General features: G+C 41.4%; 1 protein-coding gene across 1 annotated transcript in view; it reads right to left on the reverse strand.

The window, feature by feature from the left end:
- Positions 1–506: 506 nt before the first annotated feature.
- LOC126474168 (uncharacterized) overlaps positions 507–24,713 on the reverse strand; it is an 85,097-nt gene continuing 60,890 nt past the window's right edge. Inside the window, exons 5-6 of the mRNA XM_050101627.1 lie at positions 7,481–7,749; positions 507–776 (exon numbers count right to left, since the gene is read on the reverse strand). Of these exons, the coding sequence (XP_049957584.1) occupies positions 723–776; positions 7,481–7,749 (323 nt within the window). The 3' untranslated portion in view covers positions 507–722. The remainder of the gene's footprint in view (positions 777–7,480; positions 7,750–24,713) is intronic.

A 24,713-nucleotide genomic window follows, 5' to 3' on the forward strand; every position in this document is an offset into this window, starting at 1 on the left:
GTCAGTATTCATATTTTAATTATTTGTTGTTTTTATTCGTTTGTGCGTTCAATGAGAATTGGCTTGTGAATGTTGTAGCTACCGTGAGTCGCCAGTTTGCTGTATGAAGTTACCAAGTGTTCCTGGTGCAGTGCGTCTCCAGTCCCGTTGACAGACTCCAGCACATGACTGTAAATTGCGTGCATTGAAGTTGTTGTTATAAATTGTCTTAAGATTGCGGTTTAGCAGGTGATTATATTCTTGTATTTGTTGTTAAGCCCTACGATAGTTAGATTTCACTCTTTTGTGGAGTACTGGATTCAGTAAATAAAATAAATAACTTTTGGAACAAATATTTTTTTGAGTGGCAACTTCTGCTATATCTCCTTGCCCTCAATCCTTCAGGATTTTTTTTCAGAAACATTCTTTTCATAGTAGAGAAATATTACTATAGTTGCTGGAAATTAAGGATGCCATTTGCCAATATATTATTTAAAAGCTGAACAATTTTGGAAATGTATTTATTTTATTTATTTTGTATATTGTACATATTCTAAAATAAACAATAAACAGGTAAATAAATATTCTACAAAATAGAAGAAATAGAAAATTGGTGGTGATTTACAATCCAATTCAGGTATCACAGATATTGAATTCCTGAAATGTGGAAACAGGTAGTCACTTGATACCTATAATTTGGTGTATGTATATGTTGTTGTATTTTGATTATAAAGACGTCATTCTCAGCCCAGGTTGTTGAGGAGCCGATTTACTGAATTCAGTGCAGAAATAGGTATCTGAAAGAGAGAAATGTGATGCTTTAGTATGAATATGCAGCGTTGCACATGAAACAAAATGAAATAAAACAGATCAAACAGTGGTAGCTCAGGTAATACTGATTCATGCATTACGATGTAAACTTAAAACTCTCTTTCTCTTTTACTCTCTCTATTTCTTCCCTTGCATCGCGACTCAAAAATGATGATTTATGACTGCAGTTAAGTAGAAGGACCGTCTACTAATCAAATATTTCTTACTGGACCAGAGTCTCAAATATCAAACAGCTATACACAAAATTACGGAGAAAAAATAGTTTTTGTGAACTGTTGTAATTTCTGAGTGCAGTTAAGTGTGATAATTGTATAAAAGTTATTGACTTGCTTAACAAAACATAAATATTTATGATATTACCACGATAAACTACTGTTGATATTGGCCTTTTTCAGTGTTTCGTTGTGCAAGGTTAGTATATGATTAACTTATTTAAATAAAATTTCATTTTGGTGTAAATTGTTGCTAACATTACCTGTCAATATTTTCCAACAATAATAATTAAAATTCTTGTAAGGTTCAGGTGCTTTAGAATTTGCATACTCTATTATGAATGTATTTATATTTTGCCATGAGGAGTATTGCCATCGCTGTTGACAGGCATGATTCCCATGAATATACATTGAACTGAAGATGAAAATATACCAACTGCCATATACTGCACTTTAGTATTTGCTTTTTCTGACTCCAATAATGGCTTCACAATTACAAGCAATGTCAAAAACTTGCCGTGGTCGTGTGACAATGAATTGGAATATGCGAAGTGCAAAATACATTTTATTTGCTTATCAACATAAATCATGGTAGAAATTTAAACATATTGAATTGACTTAGAAGATGCTTAGTTACTTTTTTCTCTACAGTCACATGGAGTGTTTTCTTCTTTAATGAACATCTCTCAGTTTGACGTGCATATGAAGACTTCAACATTCATTACAATGTCGTTCACATTAGAAGAGTTACAGGGCATTAACATTAACTTTTCATTTAGTGGAGAGCTGAAACACTGTCAGTATCCTTTAGTTCTGTGAAACTGTTTGGTTGTTTTCTTGAAAGACTAGATTGTGAGCAAAATGTGGATCTGGATTGTTGAAGACCATGCAGAAATTGTTCTGGACCAGACACTTACATCGTGATGTTTGCCATGCAAACCCTTATCGTCTTGTATCATACTGTGACAACAAACAGATTATGTAAGTGATATGTATGGTAACAAATAATTAGAAAAGGCATTGAGTCACTAAGAAATAAGACATATCACACGGCTAAACGCCACAACCCAGCGTGAGTAAAACAGAAGCGTGTTGCTTCCATTTAAATAATCGGTTGGTGAACGTAAAACTGGAAGTAAGTTTCAGAGGAAAAATTCATCGTCATAATTGGAGCCCAAAATATCTTGGTGTCATCCTGCACCATATAATATGCTTCAAACAACACCTTCTTAACTTGGCCCAAAAGTTGAGGACTCGAAACAACATCCTCCATAAGCCATGCGGAACTAGCTGGTGATCTTCAGCAGCCACCCTGCGATCTTCAGCTCTGGGTTTGGTGTACTCAAGTACTGAGTATTGCGCATGTGTTTGGATGAACAGTCATCATACAAGGCTTGTTGACACACAGGTGAATACGACAATGCGCATAATATCTGGCACAATCAGATCTACTCCATTTTATTGGCTTCCACTGTTAACTGGTATAATCCCTGCTGATCTTCACAAATGTGCTGCCCTTATGAGGGAATTCCACAAGATCTCAAGGAATTCTAATCTACCTGTGCATAGCGACCTGCCACTTTTAAATCGAAAGAGACTGAAGTCACATCATCCAATTCTGTGAGATGCTCCTGACATGGTTTCTAAGGATTTCAAATCCCTTGAAGAATGGAAAGTTCGGTGGGAAGCAGTGACCGATGAGCTCCTGCACAACATCTTCTTAGGTGCTAAGCTTCCAAGTGGATTCGACCTACCACGTATAACGGACCTTTTACGTTGGGATAAATTTATTTAATTTTTTGTTAGATGTTTTCGTTAAATAGCTGAATAAATTGTAATTAGCAATAATTTAACTAAGCAGAGTAGAAAAGATAAAGCCAAAGAGATGTTCATTGGGCGGACATTGTCGTAATGTTGATAAAACAAGTCGTTTGTGTTCCGTTCTGCTGTTCGGTCGTGCGCGTACCTGAAAGGAATTAATTCGTGGACTAAAATAAACTTCCACATAATAGTTACGATTCGATGTTCCGACAAAAGGGGTTAACGTCAGTGTTAATTTGAATTGTAGGCGACAGGATTAGTTTTGACAGATACGTGAAAACGGACGTAACGAAACTTGTTCGCGTATCATTCTTGAACGTGACTTTTTATTTAATTAACGATTGCGGGCTCATTAAAAGCTATTATCTCATGATTAGGATCAATCCCTCTTTCCTCCTAGATGGTGATCGTTCATTAACATTTACGTCATAAGAAAAAGGATTATTAATACAAGTGATGTTAAATGACAATTACGTGTTATTCCGTTCGTGTGGAACCGACGTAATATCTCTGAAATGACATTGATATATAATTTGTGTTAAATACTGAACTGAGATAGGAAGTAAATGAAATTAGTGAACATTTGATACTGAGATTATAGAAGCAGAAGCGCTAAAGGTTTCTCTTCTCTAAAATGGCAAAATACGTAGGTACGAACTTTGACTCGATAGTCGACATTATGTATTGCAAAGACATTAGCATTTCATACTTATTTTGACGACGCGCTGTTAAAGCAACGGTTAGTCTCTTTACGAGTAATAATATTAAGTCTAAAAACATAATTAACATCGGCGAACTCCTCTTTAACAAACTGTATTGCGTGTCGTCATCGGGCAATAACTGCTCAACCCTGGAGACTTGTGTGGGTAAATTAGAAGTCGGGCATATAAAACAAACTTAAAAATTCATTCAAGCTACAGTGGAGTCGGCACAACACGACGTGGGCAGTTATACACGCAAGACCTGGACTGCCATCAACAGAATCCGTACCAGCCATGGTCGATGCAGGGATGCTGTCTTTAAATGGAAGAAGCTGACTAATCCAGCCTGTGACTGTGGGGCTCCATACCAGACTGTTCACCACATTGTCAGTGAATGCAGGATTCGAGCCTATCACGGTGCTGAAGAGGACTTCCTGCTAGCAACTTCTGATGTAGTGCGCTGGATTGAAGGACTGAATATTCAGTTGTAAAGCCAAACTTAAGTTTGGGTATAAATATGTATATATGTTTACGTAATTTAATTATATGAAATGTATGTGTTAGCCATATGCTAAATAAATAAATAAATCAGTGACTTTGTAACACTTATGTTAGACTTAATTGTGTTTGCTACATGTAGCTTCTATGTTTTCCTACGTGTAATGTAATATCTGTGTTACTATGTTCTTTGGTTCAACATGTGTGTAAATAAGTCTTCTTATTTTCTGTAAAGTTATTTGACAATAATTTATTTGTAATTTTATGTTTTGTATCTATGTAATAAAAATATATCAAAGTATTGTGTGTAAAATTGGTTCATGCATGTGGCACGTAGGTTTATATAGATGTATAACCTGAATGGAAGTCCCTCCACCAGGGAAAACTGTAAGCGGGAATGTAAGAAGGTGGTTTGCCGCGAAGTACCGCAAGAAGTCTTTGTGACATACACAGTCGGCGGTCAGCAATCATCCATTTAACACCAGATTTGCTAAATCAAGCAAGAATAACCGCAAGATTGAATTAATTATCGTTCTGATGGGGATATATATTGTCTGTTAAGTCTTGAGATTTGTTGGTTTGCTCTGAATTAATATACTTCAAAAGAATTCGTGGAAACAAAAAGTCGTAATTAGATTGTTTGATTTTCATTATTAATAGAATCTTTGCGTAGTGCTAAAGGTAACAGGCAGCTGTTGTGATTATAAGCAGGGTTATAGGCCATTACAGTTTAAATTTTTTCGGTGTTATTATTTAATTAATAGGTTTTAATAGTGCTTTTCTTCACATTATTGTGTTTATGTGTGTATCCTTATTGTGTTTGTTTTAAGTGATTGTCCTAAACCCAGTCAGTAGGTAGAGCAGTCTCTGAATCACTTCCCCTCCCCCGACACCCTGATCCGGTAGTTCAGTAATTCTCACAGCGGACGTGTTTATGAAGTGCAACAACCATTTTAGAGATATTTCAGTTCTTGTAAATCTAACTGGCTACAACTTATTGAAAATGTAACAGATTAAGATTTCTCTTATGCTCTACATAATGCTCCATCTGAAAACAAATAATAACCATGTTGGTTAGCATTACAGTTCGACATTTATTTCTACTATACTGTCTTTCAATAGTAAAGTATTAAAGTCACCGCACATCTGGATTAGCTTGCGTCCTCCTTACAAACTGTTAGTGTGTAATGAACGCTGTCTTTTTTGCTTTAGTGCAGACGGTGCACGTTGGTGACAGATACTTCGTTGCTAAAACATTTTAAACTTTCATGTGTGTTGCTCATGGTTAGCTGCCTGTCACAATTCTTGCTAGATTATACTGTTACTTTGAAGTTCAATTTACAAAGCAGATTTAAGACCCATGTAAAGCTACAACAGTAGTCAGTTTTCTTCATTAACAATGTATTTACTTGGACTCACATTGCCTAATTACCCTCTTTTATTTAGGAGACATCAGTTTCACTTTACAACCACAATAGCACTGGCTCCATTCCAGATAAATTACACTACTGGCCATTAAAATTGCTACACCATGAAGATGACGTGCTACAGACGCGAAATTTAACCAAAAGGAATAAGATGCTGTGATATGCAAATAATTAGCTTTTCAGAGCATTCACACAAGGTTGGCGCCGGTGGCGACACCTACAACGTGCTGACATGAGGAAAGTTTCCAACCGATTTCTCATACACAAACAGCAGCTGACCGGCGTTGCCTGGTGAAACGTTGTTTTGATGCCTCGTGTAAGGAGGAGAAATGCGTACCATCACGTTTCCGACTTTGATAAAGGTCGGATTGTAGCCTATCACGATTGCGGTTTATCGTATCGCGACATTGCTGCTCGCGTTGGTCGTGATTCAGTGACTCTAACAGAATATGGAACCGGTGGGTTCAAAAAAATGTTCAAATGTGTGTGAAATCTTATGGGACTTAACTGCTAAGGTCATCAGTCACTACGCTTACACAATACTTAATCTACATTATCCTAAGGACAATCACACACACCCATGCCAGAGGGACGACTTGAACCTCCGCCGGGACCAGCCGCACAGTCCATGACTGCAGCGCCCGAGACCGCTCGTCTAACACAGCGCGAATCGGTGGGTTCAGGAGGGTAATACGGAACGCCGTGCTGGATCCCAACGGACTCGTATCTCTAGCAGTCGAGGTGACAGACATCTTATTCGCATGGATGGATCGTGCAGCCACGTCTCGATCCCTGAGTTAACAGATGGGGACGTTTGCAAGACAACAACTATCTGGACGAACAGTTCGACAACGTTTGCAGCAGCATGGACTATCAGATCGGAGACCATTGCTGCGGTTACCCTTGACGCTGCATCACAGACGGAGCGCCTGCTATGGTGTACTCAACGACGAACTTGGATGCACGAATGGCAAAACGTCATTTTTTCGGATGAATCCAGGTTCTGTTTACAGCATCATGATGGTCGCATCCGTGTTTGGCAACATCGCGGTGAACGAACATTGGAAGAGTGTATTCGTCATCGCCATACTGGCGTATCACCTGGCGTGACGGTATGGGGTGCCATTGGTTACCTCTTGTTCGCATTGACGGCACTTTGAACAGTGGACGTTATACATCAGATGTGTCACGACCCGTGGCTCTACCCTTCATTCGATCCCTGCGAAACCCTACATTTCAGCAGGATAATGCACGACCGCATGTAGCAGGTCATGTACGGGCGTTTCTGGATACAGAAAATGTTCGGCTGCTGCCCTGGTCAGCACATTCTCCAGATCTTTCAGCAATTGAAAACGTCTGGTCAATGGTGGCCGAGCAACTGGCTCGTCACAATACGCCAGTCACTACTCTTGATGAACTGTGGTATCGTGTTGAAGCTGCATGGGCAGCTGTACCTGTACACGCCATCCAAGCTCTGATTGACTCAGTGCCCAGACATATCAAGGCCGTTATTACGGCCAGGTGTGGTCGTTCTGGGTACTGATTTCTCAGGATCTGTGCATCCAAATAGCGCGAAAATATAATCACTTGCCATTTCTAGTATAATATATGTGTCCAATGAATGCCCGTTTATCATCTGCATTTCTTCTTGGTGTAGCAATTTTAATGGCCACTAGTGTAACTATTGCTTACTATCAATAAGTAATCTACCTGATAACGTAACGAAGTCCGATACCTTAACATCTGTACACGATTACGACCAACTTAAAATCCTGTATCGAGAGTAACGTTATTGGCATCTTGTCCTTGTTGTGGGAACAGCCAATAGTGTTATACCTGTCTTATAGTCGGCAGAGTTACAACTTGTCCTGAAAAGTCCCTGACAGCAGAAACCATCAGTTTAAGAGGTGAGACTTTTTGAATCATCTGTGATATTCCAAGGTAAATGTGTTTCCCCTATTTCTCGTTACACGGCTGGGAGAAGGAGACTAGCAGAGATTGTGGCACTCACGTTGAAGATGGCGTCGTAGTTGACGGGGTGGCCGCCTGCAGAGCCTCCTGCCGAGGCCGACGCCGAGGCGCCGGCGCTGGACGCGGCACCCGAGCGCGAGCCCACGGCTCCCTGATGGCTGGCGCTGTTGGAGCTGCCCTGGCTGTACGTGTACGTCTTCTTGGGGTAGTGCCGTCCCGCGCCCCCGTAGTTGCCGTAGCCTCCGTAGTTGCCGTAGCCTCCGTAGTTGCCGTAGCCTCCGTATTTCACCACCGTCACCCCTCCAGAGGCTGCACAGTCCAACACAACGAAATAAATTTTCAACTGAGCCACTCGGTGGCAATACCATTGTGACAAATAATAAATATCTAGGACAAATAGAGGTGTAGGGTGGGGTGAGAGAGAACAGTGGCGTAGTGGGGATAGAGTTGAAGTGAGGATGAGGAGGGAGGTTGAGATATACGTGCGTACCAATGATGAAAAAACTAAGGAGCGGGTGGGGAGGGCTAGCTGGTAGGAGATGGGAAAGGAGGGTTAAATTACGGGGTTTTTCAAAAGATAACAAAGTAGCCTCGAGGCTAGCGCATTGCTAGTTTCACTTATCATACAATTAAATACATCCAAGAAAAATTACCAGTTGTTGATAGTATGCAAAAACGTAGTATAAGATGTGCCCACTTGAAACTTCGCTTTTCTCAGCCACACCCTCTATTGGAGTGCCACAATGCAATTAATTGTATAACAAATGTACTGACAGTACGATATTCTCGAGGTTACTTTGTTAACATTGAAAATCCTTATATTTCTCCCCACTCTTCCGACATCCACGTACTATGAGCCACTCTTCCCCCCTCCCATACACCCATATATTTTTAAATGTTTGGTTTTTATCCTTCTCTTTTCTTCACTTAACATGCATCTGTACAATACCGCATTCCTGAATACATACAGTGATATGTGCAAACCAATTAAGATACATAATACAATGCATATATATTTCATGATTTCATGTAATTGAAATATCTGCATGATAGTGTCCATGATGAACGATAAATAGTGGTGACTGTCCACAGTTAGACTGAATATATATATTTCACAGTAATGTCACCAATTTTGTATTCATAATAGCAAAGTTTATGCATGTATCTCTGAAGAACTTTGCAATTACATCTACTGCTAAATGATCGATGTAAGGTGATGACCACATAGTTTCAGGTAGTTGATTGTGTCACACGTTCTTATCAAAAGTTTGAACTGTGGAGTCAGTTACATGCTGTGTATTTCCCATCTGAATTTTGTTTTCATAAGCAATGAGATGAATACACTAAGCAGATTCAGAAAGATGTAGGTTGCAGTAGGTACTGGGAGATGAAGAAGCTTGCACAGGATAGAGTAGCAGTCTCAGGACTGAAGACCACAACAACAAGAAGAAGCAATGACATCTCTTTCTATGGGCTGAAGATCCACATAAGGTCACAATACATTTAATTGTAAGACAAATGTAACTGACACTACACTAACCTCATGGCTACTATGTTATCTTTTGAAAACCAATGTAATTTCCCCTTCTTTCCCGCCACCTTGCCTCTTAGGACTCCCTTCGTTCTCCTTCATTCTGCTTCGTCACTGCTACCCACGTTTATCTCAACCTTTCCCATACCTCGTACTCAGCCTCAGCCCCACGACAGGTCTGTTCTCTCTCCCCACCCCCCAACCACCCCCATCTTCGTCCCCAATTTTAACGATTTATTCTTATCTTCCTTCCCTTCATTCCATGTACACATACGCAGTGATTAATGCACACCTACTGGGATAAATGTAACTTTTATCGTTAACTAATGAATTTTATATACTCAGAGTAGGTTCATAATGTTGTCCATCATAAACTGCATATAGCAGTCAATATTTACAATGAGGCTACGGTCGTATACAGTTTATAAGTAAATCAATAACTCTGTATGTGCACTACGATATTTTACCCATGTACATCCTATGAAGGACTGTGCTTTCACATCGATCTCTTAAAGAACAATATGAAGTAATTTTACTCATTTCATCACTACACTTCTTGCATTTGCAGCCTATCAGAGGCTTTTGCAAGTAAATTTAAATGAGAGATGTATAATGAGTTTCGTATTTACTGTGTACGTAAATGGTGAGTTTTGTCTCAAGCTATCTCATCTATCGGTTTGTGATGTAACTCTGGTTAGGACTTTTTCTCTAAATGCAACACCATCTATTGGTTTGTGTTTTAACTCCACTTACTTCTGTTAGAATACAATTACTTGTAGGAAAACTGTAACAGACAGCTTGTTGGTTTTAAGATTACTTCTTAACATTTTAAAATTTTTAAAAAATTATGTACACAATCGTGTGGGTAATCGGCAAACGTATCACTGCACCAGTGCCCTCCTGCCTCCGACTTTAATTAAGATCACGCAGCGTTATGATCAGTTTGCTCTTGGCTGTGGTTCACAACAGATACTGAGACAGAATGTACTCGGTTTCAAGAGTATTTTAACATGAACATTTTTTATATTTTTAAAATTTCGGACGATATATCCATGAATTTTAGGAGATTCATTGTGACATTTATGTAATCATTACTTACTTATAATACCTTATATATACTTCTTCGTAACCCTTGGAAAAGATGTAGTATCGGAATGCGTAAAGCAATTTTCATCCAATAAAACGTGTAACTGAGACAAGCAAAGTTTCAGTGACTAATTACAGCACCAAGAATGACTCAGCTGGTTGGCTCTGCATCAGAGGAAGGTGTAGAGCAAGGTAAGATACTTTTTTGCAGCATGCTGTGTTAATAACGGGAGAGCAAATTGTGTTAACCAGTTTTATGTAGAAAACAGCCAAGATATAGCTTCTGTATTTAATTGATGACAAGTTTTAGGTTACCTGAACCTAATTTCAAAACATCCTGTGGTAGGGAAAGTTAAAATCACAATTTATCTAATAACTGGCTACTAAAATGTAGTGCATATAACAAAATACAGAGCATGTCATACAGGATATTTATACCAAACGGACCAAATGCTATATTCGATAACAGCATACAAACAATGTTATGATTGTACACACACTTCTATCAACGTCAAGTTTTTCAGTAGAGACTAGCAGGGCAAACGTACAACTGATAGTCTATTTCCTACACTGTCACAAGGAAACGACAGGTAGGGGGCGTTCCATAAGGATGCAGTGAATTTTATTACAATTACCAATCACCAAAGACAAAAAATTAATACTCTAGAAGTACAAGTCAACTACCACATTACGGTTTTTTAAAATTTTCCAGAAACAGCAAGCCTTTTGAAAGCTCTTTACAAATTTTTCCGAAAAAAGCAAGATATTGAAAAGCGAAGAACAGTAAACAACAGCAGCGCCACATACGGCGTAAATAAACTAAAGTCGTATACTATGGTGACTGATAACATCATTCGTTGTGAGACATAAATGCTGTGGAAAGAAACATACTATGACATTGAAAAAAGCATTACCTTTCTAATTACTTCATACTCATAAAACACTTAACGAGAAGCAAACCTAACAGAATACACACCAATGAAAATATTTTTAATGACTTCATAGGTAAAACAGAAATTAAAATGCTTGGTTGTGTCCTCCACTGTCCAAAATTCTATGTTTCATAAAGGTATACAACATGATATGTGTATTTTAACCAGTAGTGAAGCAGGGTGTCACATGCGTAAAATACATAAAGGGTTAAAACCAAAGAGAAACATCCATCCCGGAGAGAGGCAAGAAATGAAGCACCTCCCGGGAAGAAATAAGTTGGCGGGGATAGGGTACAATTTGTTCATTTACAAGAACATGTCTGCAGCCCTGGTACATATTGAGATACCTGCGCCACCGTGCCTTATCACACAGCTACAGAAGCCAAAACTAAGTGGCGACGTCGATTGACATGATGCAGTCTCGTGCTGCAATTCGTTTCCCGCATGTGAAGGACAACAGCTCCTTCTGAGCTGGTCGAAGTGCACCATTGAATGATATTGAGGTGCAGACACCTCAAGCTTGGTCAGAAAAGTATGAAAGATGAAGGGCGAAGTGGAGGACCACCCATCTGTAAAGAAATGGGATTTGCAACAGATGTGGAGGCCGAGGTGCTCGAAGACGTGTATATCAAAGTAGGGACGACTGTAGAAAGACAATCATGTCTCAATTTTCAGCTGGGTTTCAAGACTGTTTGCGCGATTCAAACAGCCGGCCGAACCGAGAAAGCCACAGAAATGTTGCAACTGGATCAGACCAGTGCGCATGACTTATTGACCATATGAATCACCATAGAAGAGCGCTGGATATTTCACTATGATCTCGAGATAAAGGAGAAAAGCAAAGCAGTGGAATCAGGTAGTTTCACAACTACCGAAAACGACGCAGAGGCAACCATTATCGGGCAAAGAGTTGCTCAGTGCTTTTCGGAACTGCTATGTTGTGGAGCTGACAGATTATGCTGGTAAGACGCCAACCATCACAGCGGCATAGTATCGAAAGCTGACGATATTACGGAAGGCGTCACGGAAAGCTATCAACAGCTCCTCAACAACATCCGAGCTCATCCTCTTCATGACACAGTCACACATGCTATTTCTTTGGAATATCAAATTTTTACTCTCCCTCCCGTATTTCCCTGACATGCTACACAGTAACTTACCTCCCCTCTCTTCAGGTGAAGGAACCACTCAATGGCAAGCATTTCCAGAATACTGACGACGTCTTGTTTCTGATGGGCATTTCCAAAAGGCAGACGTTTACAAAGAAGGTGAGCGTCATTGGGAAAAATATGAAGCATTGAAAGGTGAATATGTAAAGATCAGCTAACATCGTCACCAAAGCTAATGGTCGCCTTGATAAGAATAACTTCATAGCTAGTCGTAATAACATTAGTTAGTCTGATGAAAACACGTGCAGCGCAATTTTAAATGTTGTGTAGTGGCACGTTTACAATGCACCCAGTTATCCTTGGTTTTCTGCTATCCAAATTTCACTAATATACAGGAAATGCTGAAAAACTTCAGTTCGAAGACGACTGAATATAGACGACAGTTACCCCGAGAAAGGCAACTCGCAAAGTACCACTATTAACTGGAACATCTAGATCTATGGCTCCTCGCATACTGCTTCTGAATGTATCACGAAAAACACATTATGCTGACTGCAACGCGCATACAGACATTTAAGCAGTCATTATTTGCGGAACATGTGGTGCAATGTCTCACAGTCGTTAGTACGACGGCGGGCTGTAAAGCAATGTTTCCGAATTTTTTATGTGAAAACTCTTAGTTATTATATTCTACACCTTTGTTGTTCATATCTGTACAGGGGATATGCAAAATAATATGAACGTCTGTTATTACTTGGGAATGGTTTATTAATAAGGAGCTGGACCCCAATTTGCTATTACTTGGGAATGGTTTATTAATAAGGGGTTGGACCCAAATTTGCTCGTAATACACCTGCGATTCTTCTTGAAATATTGGCAGATAATGATTGTACAGTCTCCAGTGGAATGTTATGCCACTCTTCGATCCAGAAACTCTTCTAACGTTGCAGTTCAGTTCCGTGCTCCTCATATCACGATTGTACTGTCCTGGCTGCGTGAATGGGTGCACTGTCGTCCTGAAATATGGCATCATTGTTGATGAACGACATTTGAATCATAGGGTGCACCTGATCTCTTAGAATGTTCATATAATCGTTGGCTGTAACACGGCCTTTGAGACTAATGATGGGACGAACAGAATACCATGATGTGGCTGCACACACCATCCCACTTCCGCTTCCATGCTTAACCGTCGGAATCAAGCAGACAGGACTGTAAGCTTCTTTTGGCATTCTCCAGACGTAAACCCGATCCGATGTTGCAAATAGCGAAAACGTCCACTGATCAGCCGTCCACGATTTATGCTCCTGACACTATGTTTCACGCTTCTTTGCGTTGGTTGTCGTCACTAATGATTTTGGTATAGCAGCTCGTCCATGAATATTCGCTTTATGGAGTTCTCGACAGAGAACCATTTCAACAGTGTGTTGCTGTTCCTGCACAGCTTGTTTAACTGCCCGTTGAGATGGAAATGTGAACTTACAAGAACACGTGTTTCTCGAAACGTGCCGAAAACCCTGGTAAACACTCTACGATGAGGAATTCGACATGTCGGAAATCGCCGATGGTATTCTTCCATGGCCGTCCGTTGTGGCCGAGCTGTTCTAGGCGCTTCAGTTGGAACCGCGCGACTTCTACGGTCGCAGGTTCGAGTCCTGCCTCGTGCATGGATGTATGTGATGTCCTTAGGTTAGTTAGGTTTAAATAGTTCTAAGTTCTAGGGGACTGATGACCTAAGATGTTAAGTCCCATAGTGCTCAGTGCCATTTATTCTTCCAAAGCAGCAGGAGCAGTACCAGCTTAGAAGCAGTAACCATACATCCTATCTGCAATGTCTTCATTAGTGTAAATGTGTGGCATTTTATACAGCTCGTGTACAAACACAGTTAACCGTTTGCTTCTCTCGGGTACACACTCAGTTCCTCGCACTACTTTACTCGTAATACACCACGGACAGCTGAGAGTTAACGGGCTAATTTAATGGCAGAAAGACATCCCGAGCAAAGAAGTTAAAATCAACGAGGCAGGGTGGGCTGGAACAAAATGTTAAAGAGTTTGGATTGGTAAGAAACACACGTGCGCGATACTATCACAGAAAAAATGTATATTGAATGTATTCTAAATTGTAAAGCTTTCGGAATAGGGCAATATGTCCATATAAAGTTTCTTGCTTCAGATGAGCGTTCCTGTCATATCCCTGAATATTGACGTTTCCTCCTGGGACACGCTTTTACAGGCTATCCGTATGTACTATGTGAGAACTCTTTGTTTTAATACGAGTACAACAGAAGTTTGTACGCTGTTAGAATTTTACGTTATTTCCTCCTGTGTTCTATATGAAATTGTCCAATTTTAAATAGAAATACAACCTGTTATATCTACTTCTTAGATTCTGGCACGCCCCTTGCACTCGTGCTGCGTTACTCAATTGTCACAAGACTGTTCGAGCAGGCTCGATACTGTATCAACCACTGTGGCATATCTCGAGCCAGTTTGACAGCAAATATAGTTTGGCCACACCTATGTGAGATCTGAATTTTTTCTGATTTTACCGTTGGACCATTTTGTGAGGCGTATGTCCTAGTAAGTGATATGTTTCTTGATTCTTTATTGAATACGAGCTCTTGGAATTTTTACAGTAGTCCACGCCTATTTTTAATTTCATTTTGCCTTCTTACAAAATTTTGCATGATCCTGAACCACAGCTACGAGAAGTTAATCCAAGTTTATGATTGAGATTTGTTCAATATGTTATATTACAAGGTCACGAAAACTTTCCCAGAGACACTAAATGGAAAATATTATTATCTAGTACTCGTATTATACCATTTTAACGCCTTAGTTTCCCATCTTCTAAGTTCACTGCCAGGCCGCTAGGCACATGTCGTTCTGTTTTCGTGACGTAACAGGGGCAGTTCTCTGCTTATGTTTTGGTGTTCTGTGTTCTCCATTCACGACACTTTTTCTCTTTACTCTGGAGAGAACCTGCTCATTCCGTATTTTGTCAGTCCACTTAATTTTTGTAGCGCCGCACCTAGAAATGCTTCGATTCTCTTCTGTTCACTTTTCCTTCGCAGTTCATGATACATTACCATTCAATGCTGTGATTCAAAAGTACAATGTCAGAAAATTCTTTCTCAGAAATAAGCCCATGTTTGCTACTAATAGAATTCTTTTGGCCAGGAATTCCCTTTTTGCTTTTGTTAGTCTGCTTCTTATGTCTTCCTTCCTTCGTCCATCATGGGTTATTTTGCTTCTAATGTTGCATATTTCCTTAACTTCGTCTGTTTAGTAACACCAGTTTTGATGCTCAGTTTCTTGCTATTCTCTGCTACTTCTCGTTACTTTCTTCTTTCTTCGATCTACTCTCAATCCATATTCTGTACTCATTAGAAAGTTCATTCCATCCGACAGGTCCTGTACTTCTCCATCTCCTTCATTAAAGGGTAGCAATATCATTAGCGAATCTTATTATAGACATCCTTTCATATCGAATTTTAATCCCAATAATGAAACTAGTTTTATTTCCGTCATTGCTTCTTTTTAATACGAGCACATCGTTCTAGATCGTCTAATCTTATTGTTTCCTCTTGGTTCATGTATATATTTGATATTACCCTTCCTTCTCTGCAGTTTATTCATATTTTTGCACCATTTTACATTGTGGAAAACTTTTTGCAGGTCGACAACTGTCTTGATTTTTCTTCAGTCTTGCTGAGCGCAATGTCATGACTGCCTCTCTGGTGCTTTTAAGCCGATTGTGTGACAGTTCTCACAGTTGCAATTTGATGCTGTTGTGTGGATGATGTGTTTTCCCGAAAGTCTGCTGGCATGGCGGGAGTCCCATAGATTCTGCACAACAATATGAATAGTCATTTTGTTGTCACTTTTCCCAAAGGGATGGATGTTATCTATTCCTTCTGACTTGCATGATCATAAGTATTCCAAAGCTCTTTTAAATTTCGATTCTAATACTGAATCCTCCATCTACTTCATACCGACTGCAACTTCTTCTTCTATCACGTCATCACACAATTCCAGACAAAACCTCCCCTTTTTAGAAGCCTTCAATGTACTCTTTCCATCCAGCCACACTCTCCTCCACTTTTAACACTGAGATTTTCATTGAACCCTTAATTTTACCTTCCTTATTTCTAATTTTACCGAGGGTTGTTTTGGCTTTTTTATATGATATAGTCGATTCTTCCGACGATTAACAATTTTTATGTTTCTTCACATTTTTCATGTAGCCATTTCGCCTTGACTTCCCCTCACTTTCTGTTTACTTCATTTTTAAGTGATTTATATTGCAGCATTCCCGTCTTTTCCTCAATATTTTTGTTCTTCCTTCTATTGTCGATCAACTTAAGTAGGTTACTTCTTCTGTCACCCGTTACCCAAGTTTTGTTTATAGTTACCTTCCTGGCATCTATGTTTGCCTTTCCACCATGTGTGACTGAACTTTTTAGAGATATCCGCTCCTCTTCAACTGAACTGCCTACTGTGGTGTTCCGTATAGCTTTGGCTCAAATGGCTCTGAGCACTATGGGACTTAACATCTTAGGTCATCAGTCCCCTAGAACGTAGAACTACTTAAACGTAACTAACCTAAGGACACCACACATATCCATGCCCGAGGCAGGATTCGAACCTGCGACCGCAGCAGTCCCGCTGTTCCGGACTGCAGCGCCTATAACCGCACGGCCCCCGCGGCCAGCCGTATCGCTTTGTGGACATCTTATAGCGAACTACAAACGCGTCTCATTCTTGCGCCTGAGTTCAGTATCCAACTTACTTCCACAATTATTCTTCCATACGATTCACTTAAACTTGAATCTAATCTTCATAATTACTAAATTGTGATATGAGTCCATGTCGTCTCCTTGGTACCTCTTCAAATCGATAATCTTATTTCGGAATCTTTGTCCAGCCATTCTGTAGTCCAGCTGAAATATCTACTCATGTATCCGGGACTTTTCGGCGTGTACCTCGTCCTCTTGCGATTCTTGAACAGAGGATTCGCTTTTACTACTTGAAAATTATTGCAGAATCTAATTAGTCTTCTCTTCCATTGCTGCTACCAAGCCCATATTCTCCCTAAATTCTTTCTTCTATTCCTTTCGTTACAACTGCTTTCCAATCCTCATGGTCATCTTCTCACTTTACATACAGAATTACACGCTCAATATCCTCTTATACTTCCCCTATCTCTTGATCTTCTGTTTTCGACTACGACATGTATACCTGGTTTAATGTCGATTCTGACGAGAAGACCCCAGTCACTAAACTGTTTACACTAACTCGTTACCTGCCCTACTTTCCTGTTTACAATAAAGCCTACTCATGTTATACCACTTTCTGCTGCTGTTGATACTACACTATAGTGGTGTGACCCGAAATCCTTGTGTTCGTTCCCCTGCCTTGTATCTAGATTGAGGCTCAACATTTCCCTTTTCAGATTTTGTATCTTCTCTACCACCCTAAAACTTCTTACATTCCACTCCCCGACTTGTAGATCGTTACGTTTCGTCGTTTATTACATTTTTTCCTCACAGTCACCTCGTCTTGGCGGGTAACTCCCGGAGATCAGCATGGGGGACTAATTCTGAATCTTTGGCCAATGGAGAGATCATCGTGACACTTTTTCATTTACAGGACACATTTCCTGTGGGTACATTTTATTTGTCTTTAATGCAGTGCTTTCCATTGTCTACTGCATCCTCACACCTTTGATTGTAGCTGATTCAGCCGATTCTTTGGAGCTGTGTTCCACCCCAAGGACAAGAGAGAGAGACGTGAACATCTGTCCACTCACCCGACCTCTTTGATAAGGCCAGTGGCCGAACATGGATGACTTCTTTTACCGGGAGTCTTCGGCCACCCTTGCTGATGATATTTATTCAAAATCTAAACAGTGGGCAGATTCGACTCCAGGGGCCAGGAAGTTTTAATCACTAGTAAAAGATGCTGTCCCAAGGCCGGAGCACTCGGAACATACCCACGCTCAAAAGGATGCAGCATTTTATTCCATTATCGTTTCTGTTGCAAGAGTCGCGGTCGCAGTTCAGAGGATGAAAGCTACGTAGCTCGTAGTCAGGCGTCGGAGGAACAATAGCGCTCTGAAAAAAGCGATGTGAGAATGTGGTCGGGCGCGGCCTGCGCAACGCGGCCTCGGCTTGGCCTGGCGTGCGCACACTGGAAAGAGCCTGCTCTGGCCGACCAGGAAGCCTGATTGGAGCTCCCGCGCACGCCGCACCCGCTGACAGCCGCATGCGTCTAGAGTGTTTTCCGTATTGTCGCCCAGTGAAGAAAATACGAACTTAGCGAATATCGGCCTAGCTATGTGACTGGATTAAATGATTCAGGGTAGAGAGAACTTGACATATCGTTGTTAAAACAAAGAAATGGTTAGATGTTATAGTAACTTCAGGCGTCCCATGACTGAGTGCTATAGGACGGCTACCCCTGTCGATATGTATAAGAAAACTCATCGACATGTCGGAAACTACGTGCAGCTGTTACATTATAACGCTATCACTTATAGAGAAGTCGCAACGCTAGGAAACTGTAGCGGAAAAACTAATAACGACTCCTTAAAAAAGGAAAAAACACAACGGTCTCCTTGGAGCGCTGTAGATGGATTAGAATTGAAGTGACCCTGCACCGATGGCGTACTTCATACAGGGTGTTTCAAAAATGACCGGTATATTTGAAACGGCAATAAAAACTAAACGAGCAGCGATAGAAATACACCGTTTGTTGCAGTATGCTTGGGACAACAGTACATTTTCAGACGGACAAACTTTCGAAATTACAGTAGTTACAATTTTCAACAACAGATGGCGCTGCGGTCTGGGAAACTCTATAGTACGATATTTTCCACATATCCACCATGCGTAGCAATAATATGGCGTACTCTCTGAATGAAATTACCCGAAACCTTTGATAACGTGTCTGGCGGAATGGCTTCACATGCAGATGAGATGTACTGCTTCAGCTGTTCAATTGTTTCTGGATTCTGGCGGTACACCTGGTCTTTCAAGTGTCCCCACAGAAAGAAGTCACAGGGGTTCATGTCTGGCGAATAGGGAGGCCAATCCACGCCGCCTCCTGTATGTTTCGGATAGCCCAAAGCAATCACACGATCATCGAAATATTCATTCAGGAAATTAAAGACGTCGGCCGTGCGATGTGGCCGGGCACCATCTTGCATAAACCACGAGGTGTTCGCAGTGTCGTCTAAGGCAGTTTGTACCGCCACAAATTCACGAAGAATGTCCGGATAGCGTGATGCAGTAATCGTTTCGGATCTGAAAAATGGGCCAATGATTCCTTTGGAAGAAATGGCGGCCCAGACCAGTACTTTTTGAGGATGCAGGAACGATGGGACTGCAACATGGGGCTTTTCGGTTCCCCATATGCGCCAGTTCTGTTTATTGACGAAGCCCACATATCGCCGTCATCAATCCTGTGCACTATATCGTTAGCGAATGTCTCTCGTGCAGCAATGGTAGCGGCGCTGAGGGGTTGCCGCGTTTGAATTTTGTATGGATAGAGGTGTAAACTCTGGCGCATGAGACGATACGTGGACGTTGGCGTCATTTGGACCGCAGCTGCAACACGGCGAACGGAAACCCGAGGCCGCTGTTGGATCACCTGCTGCACTAGCTGCGCGTTGCCCTCTGTGGTTGCCGTACGCGGTCCCCCTACCTTTCCATCACGTTCATCCGTCACGTTCCCAGTCCGTTGAATTTTTCAAACAGATCCTTTATTGTATCGCTTTTCGGTCCTTTGGTTACATTAAACCTCCGTTGAAAACTTCGTCTTGTTGCAACAACACTGTGTTCTAGGCGGTGGAATTCCAACACCAGAAAAATCCTCTGTTCTATGGAATAAACCATGTTGTCCACAGCACACTTGCACGTTGTGAACAGCACACGCTTACAGCAGAAAGACGACGTACAGAATGGCGCACCCACAGACTGCGTTGTCTTCTATATCTTTCACATCACTTGCAGCGCCATCTGTTGTTGAAAATTGTAACTACTGTAATTTCGAAAGTTTGTCCGCCTGAAAATGTACTGTTGTCCCAAGCATATTGCAACAAACGGTGTATTTCTATCGCTGCTCGTTTAGTTTTTATTGCCGTTTCAAATATACCGGTCATTTTTGAAACAACCTGTAGCAGTGAAATGGTATGTACACTGATGAGCCAAAACATTATGACCACTTGCTTAATAGCTTGTTTGTCGTCGTTGGAACGAAATATATCACTGAATCTGGGTGTCAGGGATCCGGCAGTTTGTTGGTAGGTTTGTGGGGATGTGTGGCATTATATTTCTACTCAAACGTCATGTAATTCGAGTAAATAACGGGCCGCTGATTTACGTACGCGGTAATGGCGCCGACAGCGACCCAAATGGTGCCATAGGATTTACATCAGACGAATCTGGTCGCCGAGACACCAACGTGAATTCACTATAGTGCTCCTCAGACCACGTTAGCACGGTTCTGGCTCTGAGACACGGGTACCTGTATTGGTAAAGGATGACAACGTCGTGGGGGAAGACATCAAGCACGATGGGATGCAGGTGGTTCGCAGCCGTCAGCGTATCATCGATTACTACGAAGGTCCCATTCAAGCGCAGAAGAATGTCTCCCATAGCAAAATACTGCTCCCATCATCCTGCGTTCGTGAGGCACAGCACTCTTCGAGCCGCCGTTTACCTCGGTGACAGCGTTTGGGGAGACGACCATCGATCTAGTATGGCAAAAATGCGATTCTTCCGAAGAGCCGACACGTTTGCACTGATCGAAGGTCGAATATCCATGGTCCCGTGCCCACTGTAATCGTAATTGACAATACCGTTGGGTCAACATGTGATCACGTAGGGGTCGTCTGCAGCGGAGCTCCATGCTCAGCAATGTACGATGAGCGATGTGCTCCGAAACACATGTACGTGCACCAGCATTGTGTTCTTTCGGCAGAGATGCCACACATCACCATCTGCCCTACTTTACGGAGCAGGCAAGCCTGCGAATCCCACGTTCTGTGAAGAGTCGTGGATGTCCAACCATTTAGTGCCTAGAGGAACTTTCATTATCCTTCTACCTCTTTCCGTAGGTGCTCACGACAGTAGCACGTGAACACTCGACCAGCTTGTTTCCGAGGCACTCGTTCTCAGGCTGCATAGTAATAATTTGTCCTTTGTCAAAGTCGTTTATTTCAATAGATTTTCTCATTTGCAGTCCGTATCATTGCTAGGATGATTCCCATCCGTGTCTGCTTCGCTTACATACATCTTGTACCGCGTCACGTGCCCGCAACGCCACCAGGATAGATCCAACGTCTAACTGGGCAGTGGTCATAATGTTTTGGCTGATCGGTGTATATGACTGTCGTTTATGTGGAATCCGATGTTAATAAAATGATCAACGTGGAGACGTAATAAAATGGCAGAAAGAAGTTACCCTGATTTGGCTTTCCCATGACTGAAGTAGAGTGGCCAGATTTGTTTGAGAACCATCGCGGATTTGCCATCTTGTCTACAAGAAGCAGTGTACCACTCGCAGCCATTGAATACGGAGTAAGAACAGTGGTCGTAAAGAATTCATAATCGACAGGGAATCGAGACATCTGTCATCCCTTGTCATTAAAAAGAGACAAGAATTTTTTTTCTGTCAGTGAATTCAGGTCCATTTGAAGCTGTTTCCGAGGAAACACTGCTATGACAACTCCGGTCAGTGGAAACTTTGATTTGGGTATTCTGAGAAACGTTATTACTCACAGCGACAAATGAAAATGTACTTATTCAGCGGGCGAAGAAACACATAAATTGGCATCGAATGACTGTAGATGTATAGTGAGTTACGAAAATACGCCGTTTTTCCACTTTTTAAAGGAGACAAGTCGTCAAGCATGCCGTCGGTCCAATGGTCAGACTGGAGGCTGTTCTGTTACGTTTTTCGAGTGTTCTTCATACCATGAGCTGGGCTCACTCAGTTACCGTGAACATGAAACAAGATACTTCTCGAAGACCAAGCGTTGCCCTAACTTCTGCATCTTCATGATGAGAATGCTGTGAATCCTTTCATCTTTCAGGACAACAACATATATGTTCGCAATGCTTTACGCATACATTCCTGGTTGACAAACACTCATGTACTCGGTCGCACCTCGATTGGCCCGTTAAATCACCCGATCTTATTCCAATAGAAAATGTCTGTGCCTATTTGGAACAGTAGGTCAAGCTTAGCAACGGACATTCTCCAAATTTTGTGATCCTAAGGGATCTAATAATTTATATGAGGATTCAGATGAACATGGGATACCTAAAGCAAGTTACGCACTCTCTTCCTCGCCAAATCGAGGCGCTATCACACGATATTAGTGGGACATTTTCTGCAGGCGATTAATTGCTTGTCTGATGTGGTTATAATGCAACCCCTGCAGAAGTTCGATACTTTCGTCAAGGAATGGCAACTGGCAGTCAACCTCAATGAATACTGGGAAATAGGTCAGTCACGGAAAACTACTAATCGCGCGCTTTTGGACGACACGGTGTGATAATTTGTGGGAATATCAGAAGTGATAAAAGTCGCTAGGCATTGGACCAGTTTCCACTCTCATGTCGCTACTAAACTTGTCTCAGCGTGTAATTCATTGTAGGTTGGCTCTGTTGTTGCCATGTTGTGTTGTCTTCGACGTGCTGAGTTTTACATCGTGAGATGTTAACTACGCGAGTCACGTTTTATTTACCAACGGCCTTGCCACGCTGGTAATACCGGTTCCCGTCAGGTCACCGAAATTAAGCGTTGTCGGACTTGGCTAGCACTTGGATGGGTGACCATTCGGTCTGCCGAACGCTGTTGGCAAGCGGTGTGCATTCAGCTCTTGTGGAAGCAATTAAGGATCTACTTGATGGGGACGTAGCGGCTCCGGTCAAAAAAAGCAACAACGACCGGAAGAGCGGTGTGCTGACCACATGTCCCTCCATATCGATGTCCAATGACACCTATGGGCTGAGGATGACACGGCGGTCAGTCGGCACCGCTGGGTCTACAAGGCCTGTTCGGAAGGAGTTTAGTTTAATTTAATTTATTATGTCGTATTTAGTGCACAGAAGCAGATAGCGTGCTTCATTCAGTGCTGTATACTACTACCGATCAGGCTACGTTAGCAGCGAGCAATCACTGTCAGTATCGATCGAGTAACCTTTGATTGGTATCGATTCAGTTAACCACCATCACCCACGCCACCGTGTGCCTTGATGGAGTGCGCGAATAGTAACAGTAGTATATCTGAGACTTTGTGTACGGAAAGCAGATGCAAGGCTGCGATTGATTATGAGAACCTTAAGCAAATGTATTCACTCACGGAAGAGGCACCTTATAAAACCCCCTTTTAAGCCAAATCCTGCTTAATGCTGTTCAGTCTGGGACTCTTGCCAGGTATGATTAATAAAGGAGACAGTGAAGGTGTAAGGAAGAGCGGAGTGTTTCTTCACGGGTGCGCGCAGTAAGCGCAAAAGCGTCACGGATATGCTCAACAAACTGCACATGACAGTTACTGTTAGAGAGGCATCGTGCATCACGAAGAGGTTACGCTGTCACAATAGCGAGAGCGTGCATTAAAGAGGAGTGGGACTGTCTGTTACTTTCTAACTAATATATCCAGAAATTGCAACTCATGCCGAGGCTTACCGACATAATTGACGAATATGATCAGAAAGGGGGAGGGGGAATGATAAAGGCATCCGATGTACCCTCTTTACTCGTACATTGTAAGCTGGCTTACTGAGTACTGATGTTAATGTGAATACAGAAAATTATTTTTTTATTTGAACTGTGTCCTCGTAAAGCAAATACAGTCTACAGTGATATATATATATATATATATATATATATATATATATATATATATATATATATATATCGCTGTATGCTAAACAAGTACGTGTGTGGAGAAGATGGACGAGTGGTGTAGCTCTTCAATGGAAAAGTATAAACGGACTGAACTTTGGTCATCTAGTTTATTCCTATACTATTGGTATGTCTTACAGCAGGTACTGAGGAAGCCTACGTTATCAGCAATGCACCAGAAAGTGGACGGGTAGACAAACACTTCAGATTTCTTGAGGATACAAAAATTACACTTACCACGTCAGTTTCTCCCTCCCTAACTCGAAAACAATTTGGACTTAGTACTTTAACCATCAGTGTAGCAAATAAAAAAAATGTTTTGACTATCAAAATCTGATAGGCGTTTTGCCTGTTGTTGTTGTTGTTGTGGTATTCAGTCCTGAGACTGGTTTGATGCAAGGTTCTTCATCTCCCAGTACCTACTGCAACCTACATCCTTCTGAATCTGTTTAGTGTATTCGTCTCTTGGTCTCCATCTTCGATTTTTACCGTCCAAGCTGCACTCCAATTCTAAATTGGTGATACCTTGATACCTCAGAATATGACCCACCAACTGATCCCTCCTCCTAGTCAAATTGTGACACAAATTTCTCTTCCCTCCAATTCTATTCAATACCTCCTCATTAGTTATGTGGTCTACCCATCTAATCTTCAGCATTCTTCTGTAGCACCACATTTCGAAAGCTTCTATTC

Source organism: Schistocerca serialis, chromosome 4 (assembly GCF_023864345.2).
Source record: "Schistocerca serialis cubense isolate TAMUIC-IGC-003099 chromosome 4, iqSchSeri2.2, whole genome shotgun sequence".
In the NCBI taxonomy this organism is placed as follows: domain Eukaryota; kingdom Metazoa; phylum Arthropoda; class Insecta; order Orthoptera; family Acrididae; genus Schistocerca; species Schistocerca serialis.